Source organism: Abrus precatorius, unplaced genomic scaffold, assembly GCF_003935025.1.
Source record: "Abrus precatorius isolate BTA unplaced genomic scaffold, Abrus_2018 Scaffold2, whole genome shotgun sequence".
NCBI lineage: Eukaryota > Viridiplantae > Streptophyta > Magnoliopsida > Fabales > Fabaceae > Abrus > Abrus precatorius.
The window spans coordinates 11069197-11075699 of record NW_020874362.1 but is presented as its reverse complement, the minus strand read 5'-3'; the positions used below and the strand labels follow the sequence as shown (position 1 = coordinate 11075699).

At 39.1% G+C, this 6503-nt stretch overlaps 1 protein-coding gene across 1 annotated transcript; it reads right to left on the bottom strand.

The window, feature by feature from the left end:
- Positions 1-4900: 4900 nt before the first annotated feature.
- LOC113859445 lies at positions 4901-6418 on the bottom strand. Its single transcript, XM_027492219.1, has 2 exons — positions 5384-6418; positions 4901-5239 (listed from the first exon to the last, which is right to left on the bottom strand). The coding sequence occupies exons 1-2, from the start codon at positions 6416-6418 to the stop codon at positions 4901-4903; spliced, it is 1374 nt and encodes a 457-aa protein (XP_027348020.1).
- Positions 6419-6503: the final 85 nt, after the last annotated feature.

Below are 6503 nucleotides of genomic sequence, written 5' to 3'. Positions count from 1 at the left end.
AAACATCTATCATTATCCACCCCACATTTTAAGATTTGCATTGTCCTCAATCAAATATAAGAATTCAAGTGCAACTGAAACTTCCCTAAAAAGCAAAGAAATAAGCAAAGAGTTGTGGGAGGCAAAGCTAATCTGAGATTTAATTGAAGAAGAAACCTGATCAAAATTGATGTACAAGGAAATTTAACTCAATTCAAAGTGACAAGACGAATAGAATGATCAAAATAACATAATAAAGAAACAAAACCAATAACAAACAAAAGCAATGTAAAATCTGACAATAACATAGGTAAGAGATGTCTAACAACTAAGACTATCCTAATTTCAACTAAACTACTGCACTAGCATCACTTGAGTCTTCATCATCTGTACTAAAGAAGTGGTCAGAAGGAGATGGGGTTGGATGGAGGACTGTCGGTGCTGAGATACCGAAATGAGTGAACAGAGCAACAAAGTTGGCTTCGACTATGGATCCCAGTCTAGCCAAACGGTGAATGCAGTCTTGGTGGCTACTCCTCAAAGACCGTTAGGATGCAACAATCTGCTGCAGCTGATAGTGAATGGGGCTGGGATCTTAAGGAGGTGCAAAGGGACTGTCAACCTTGGATAGGTGAGAGGGGAGCTCATCAAAGGGGTCATCTTGGGCATCAGTGGGGGTATTGGCTGCTAGTTCAAAGTGCATGGCCTTCATTGTGTCGTGCAGGATAGGGGCCATGTGATTAACCAGTGTTAAATTAGAAACATTGTTCAGAATTCCTAATCCTTTAGCTAGACGAGTGACATATGGACCCGCACAAATACTCCCCACCCGATCATCATTGGCTTGAGAGAACAGAAATTTTGCTAGACAAATACTGAGGTGGATGGGGATCTTATCAATCATGCTACACAAGTATTTTAGGTCCTTTGTACCTGCAACCCCAAAACTGTGACCTCTCTTAGTAAGAGTGTGGGCTAACAGAGCATGTACATATCTCCAAGCCGGTTTCTTCAATATGGAGGCCTTGGATCGAGTAGGATTCCAATCCTTATCAACAGTGCTAATCCTTTTCCAAAAATCTTTATTGGAGCAACCCAAAAGAGAGATATGAGCTAGGTTTCAGTACTCTTTAGTGAGTACAAAATCAGAGGTGTAAAGCCTTATTCAAAAGAAAAATTCAGAATAACTCATCTTGTTCACGTTGTTCATCATCTGAAATTGAATGGAATCTTCAGAGTCCCAACCAGAAAATTTCTTTTCAACAACCAAAGTGGTGAGAAATTCCAATGTGAGTTCTCTACAAGTAGGCTCAATAATAGAAAACAGAACTTCCCAATGCCCTACTCCTACCAATTTCCTCACTTCGTCAACCAAATTATAATGTTGTAGAACGTCCCAATCAATAAATTTGCTCTGACCCCAAACCCTATTTTTCAGCTTATCATACCTTGTGAGGTGAGCAGGGGCGTTGAAGTAGAGCAGCTGGGATGAGGGAGGTTATGAGGGGTGCTCATTCTGGGAGAGAGAGCACTTCCTCACTGGTTCTTTGCCTCTTCTTGGCGCTCTTGATGAAGACCCATCAGCCATGGTGGTTGCAGAAAAAACTGGGCATAGAGAGAGAGGAGAAGGGGTTGCAAAATATTTTCTACATAGAGAGAAAAGAGAAAGGCGGAGTGTGGGGCGTTGAAATTTGAGGGTTGAGAGAGTGGAGAGGGTGACCCAGAACCAGAGAAGGGGGAGGGGTTTATAGAGAGGTAACACAGGAACATAGAGTTACAAAATGGGAAGGAGAAACAGGGGAGAAGGATGATTTAAATTCGTCACACCAGATACACGGCCGTGTATCTGGTCATGTAGATCACAACCCATGAAATTTTAAATTAGAGCGCGAAATTGGGCATGTACACGATTGGATACACGACCATGTATCTGACCGTGTATATCACTACACAAGAGAAAATAAAACTACATGGGCGTGTAACTGAGTGTGTACATCCCTGCCCAAACCTCGTCTAAGCAAAATAAAGGTACACGACCGTGTACATCATTGCCTAACAGAAATAACATGAAACAAAAGTACACGGCCATGTACATGACCGTGTATCTCACTGCTCTTATATGCAAATGAATGAAAAACTAAATTAAAATAACCTAACCTATTTAACCTAACTGTTCAAAGTAATTTAACATTCAACATGGAGGAGTTTGAACTCCTCATTCTCAAAAGTTTGAATTTGACCCCTCTGGTATAATTTTAGCCTATGTCCATTCACCTTAAAGTTTCCTTTTTCTGGATGAGTTAATTCAATTGTACCATAAGGGAATACTTCATGCATGGTAAGCGGTCCAAACCAATGGGATTTGAGTTTACTTGGGAATAATTTGAGACGAGAGTTGTATAACAGTACTAAATCACCTTTTTGAAATATTTTACCTCCCTTGATTTTCTTATCATGGTAGACTTTCATCCTCTCTTTGTATATCCTGGAATTTTCATAGGCTTCCATACGCCATTCTTCCAATTCATTCAATTGCATCAACCGCTTGTTACCTGCATGATCAAGATCCATATTCAGGGATTTAATTGCCCAAAATGCCTTATGTTCTAATTCAACTGGAAGATGACAAGCTTTACCAAACACAAGTCTATATGGGAGTTTTAAAAGTTGTCCTGATAGCCCACAAGGCATTATCTAATTTATCAGTCCAGTCCTTCCTATTCTTCTCTACTGTCTTTTCTAACATTCTTTTCAACTCCTTATTAGCTACTTCAACTTAGCCACTCGTTTGAGGGTGATATGGGGTAGCAATTCAATGGGTGACTTCATATTTATTCAAAAAAAATTCAAGTTATGTATTGCAAAAATGTGTACCCCTGTCACTAATTAAAGCTCTCGGTGTGCCAAATCGTGAAAACAGTTTTTTAAGGAACCTAGTGACTACTCTTGCATCATTGGTAGGTAAAGCTTGTGCCTCTACCCATTTGGACAAATAATCAATAGCCACTAAAATGTATTTATTCCCTTTTGAACTAGGAAAAGGTCCCATAAAATCTATCCCCCACACATAAAAAATTTCACGAGTTAGGATGTAATTCTGGGGCATTTCATTTCTTTGAGAGATATTACCTGACCTCTGGCAATTGTCACACAACTCAACATACCTATAAGCATCTTTAAAGATAGAAGGCCAGTAAAATCCATATTCTAGCACCTTTTTAGCCGTCCTACTCCCAGAATGATGACCTCCAGCAGGGCCAGTATGACAATGTCCTTCAATTTTCCATCCTTCAAAGTGTGATACACACCTTCTAATAACCTAGTCAGCACAAATTCGAAACAAATATGGATCCTCCCAAAAGTAGTATTTCAAATCGGAAAAGAATTTCTTCTTTTGTTGATTTGAAAACTCTTGTGGTAAAACCTTAGCAACCAAATAGTTAGCAAAATCTGCAAACCATGGTAAATAAAAATCAGAAGCAGTTACCACATTGTATAGATGTTCTTCTGGAAATTTGTCATTAATGCTCCTTTCGTCCAATTCCTCCATGCTGGGATTCTCCAACCTTGACAAGTGATCAACAGCCAAATTTTCTGAACCTTTTTTATCACTGATTTCCAAGTTGAATTCCTACAGTAACAAGACCCATCTCATTAGTCTAGGCTTTGCATAACTTTTGGTTAGCAAATTACGTAATGCAAAATGATCAGTATACACTATCACTTTAGAAAGAATTAAATATTGGCAAAATTTATCAAACGCAAACACCACAACCAATAATTCTTTCTCTGTTGTAGTGTAATTCTCTTGAGCAGTTGTTAGGGTCTTGCTGGCATAAGAAATAGGCTGAAAATGCTTGTCTTTTCTCTGGCCAAGTACAGTTCCCATAACATAGTCACTTACATCGCACATCAATTCAAATGGATAGTTCCAATCTGGACCACACAAAATAGGAGCTTGGGTCAGTTTTCCCTTTAGTAGCTCAAAAGCAATCAAACACTCCTCATCAAAAACAAAGGAATTTTCCTTTTCCAAAAGTCTGGTCAGAGGTTTGGTGATCTTGTAGAAATCCTTGATAAATCTCCTATAGAATCCCGCGTGGCCTAAGAAGCTCTGAACTGCCTTAACAGAAGTAGGAGGCGGTAGCTTTTTGATTATGTAAATCTTTGTCTTATCCACCTCAATTCCCTTACAGGAAACTTTATGACCAAGTACAATGTCCTCTTGCACCATAAAATAGCACTTCTCCCAATTAAGCACCGAATTAGTTTCTTCACATCTTTGAAGCACTTTTGACAAATTCTTTAGGCAATGAGAAAATGAGTTAACAAAGACTGAGAAGTCGTCTATGAATATCTCTAATATATCCTTTACCATCTCATAAAAAATGGCCATTATACACCACTGAAAAGTTGTCGGTGCATTGCATAGTTCGAACGGCATCCGACGATAAGCAAATGTTCCATATGAGCATGTGAAGGTAGTTTTCTCTTAATCTTCCGGTGCTATTGGAATTTGGAAGTATCCTAAGAGACCATCCAAGAAATAGTAAAATATATGGCCGAAAGACGCTCTTGGATTTGGTCAATGAATGGGAGAGGGAAGTGGTCTTTTCTTGTTGCATCATTCAGTTTCCGGTAGTCAATACAAACCCTCTATCTAGTGACAGTCCTAGTAGGCACCAACTTATCCTTCTAATTGGGCACCACAGTCATTCCCTCTTTCTTTGGAACGACTTGCATTGGGCTCACCCAAGGACTATCCGAGATGGGATAGATCATTCCGGTATCGAGTAACTTAATTACTTCCGCTTTCACCACTTTCTTCATGTTTGGGTTTAGCCTTCTTTGTGGTTGTACTACAGCCTTAAAATCAAACTCCATCAAAATCTTGTGAATGCAAAACAAGGACTAATCCCTCTTATGTCAAAGATCTTCCATCTCGAAGTACATTCAGCAGCTGGGCTTTTTGTTCTTGTGTTAAATCTGAAGCAATGATAATCGGTAACTTGCAACAATCTTCCAAAAAGGCGTACTCCAGATGTTCGGGTAGGACCTTCAATTCTACATCTGGTGGTTCATTAGTGGATGGGTTGGGCTGCTTCTCTAAATTCTGCTCTAGAACTTCAAATTTCTTCTTTCTCAATAATGGCGCAGTGGATTCTAGATGACACCACTGTTCTTGAGTTACCAGACTCATATCATCTTTTCCTTCTTCATAAACTAAGCTCTTTTCCAATGGATCTGAGATCAAGAATTCCTGTGCACAGTAAAAAACAAAGTCATCAATTACATTAATGAAGAAACAAGAATCATCTTGTTTTAAGTACTTTTTCATTACTTCAGGAATTTTGAAAGTGACTTTTTCATCCCTAACTCTTAAAATTAACTTTCCATCACTCACATCAATTATGACTTTTGCAGTAGCTAAAAAGGGAAGACCTAAGATCAAGGGGACTTCGGTGTCCTCATCCATATCAAGAATTACAAAATCAACAGGAAAAATCAAATTTTCCACTTTTACAAGCACGTCTTCGATGATATCCCTAGGGTATTGAACTGACCTATCAGCTAGTTGAATACTCATCCTAGTTAGCCTAGGTTCTCCCAAACCTATTTTCTTAAAAATATAATATGGCATCAAATTAATGCTAGCACATAAATCAGCCAAAGCCCTATCAACTATCAATCTACCAATGAGACAAGGAAGAGTAAAACTCCCTGGATCCTTCAATTTTTTGGGCATCTTGTTTTGCAGGATTGCTGAGCATTCTTCATTTAGAGTTACTGTGGCCAACTCCTCTAACTTCTTCTTGTTGGACAATAGATCCTTCAGAAATTTTGCGTATTTGGGCATCTGTGCCAAAACATCAACAAACGGTAAATTGATATGAAGTTGACGAAATAAAGACAGAAATTTACCAAACTGTTCATCATCCTTGTCCTTCTTCAATCTTGCTAGGTAGGGGAGTGGAGGTATGAATTCTTTCACTGCAGGGAGCTTTTCCATAGTCTCCTCTTGACATTTATCTTCCTCTTCAACTACAAGTTTTTCTACTTCTTGCTTCCCCTTCTCTTGCAATGTTTTGCCACTCCTTAATGTTACTACCTTGACCTGCTCCTTAGGATTAGTCTCAGTATTGTCAGGTAAGCTCCCTTGGGGTCTTTCTGAGAGGAGTCTAGAAATTTGACCCAACTGATTCTCTAGATTATGGATAGAGGCTTGTTGATTCCTTAGTGCTGTCTCAATGGATTGGAACCGAGATTTTGAAGTTTGAATGAATTTGTTCATCAACTCCTCAAGGTTTGACTTCTTTTTAGCTGAGGGCAGTGGTGGATGTGAAGCTTGTTGAAATCCTGAAAGTGTGTTGTTCCGGATTGGCTGTTGGTTGTTGTTCCATGGTGGGGTTGCATAATTCCTCCAGCTCGGATTATTCATGCCATTAAAATTTTGTTAAAGTGGTCTATTTCCTATCACATTGGCATGCTCTTCTTGAGTAGCTTGAAACTCATAATTAGGGTGG

What these genes read in the sequence shown, in the direction of transcription:
- LOC113859445 (XM_027492219.1), bottom strand. Translation starts at nt 6,418, where the DNA reads ATGAATAATCCGAGCTGGAGGAATTATGCAACCCCACCATGGAACAAC. An exon ending in CTGCAAAAGTCATAATTGAT is followed by an intron (nt 5,240 to 5,383) that starts GTGAGTGATGGA and finishes TACTGTGCACAG; the next exon opens with GAATTCTTGATCTCAGATCC.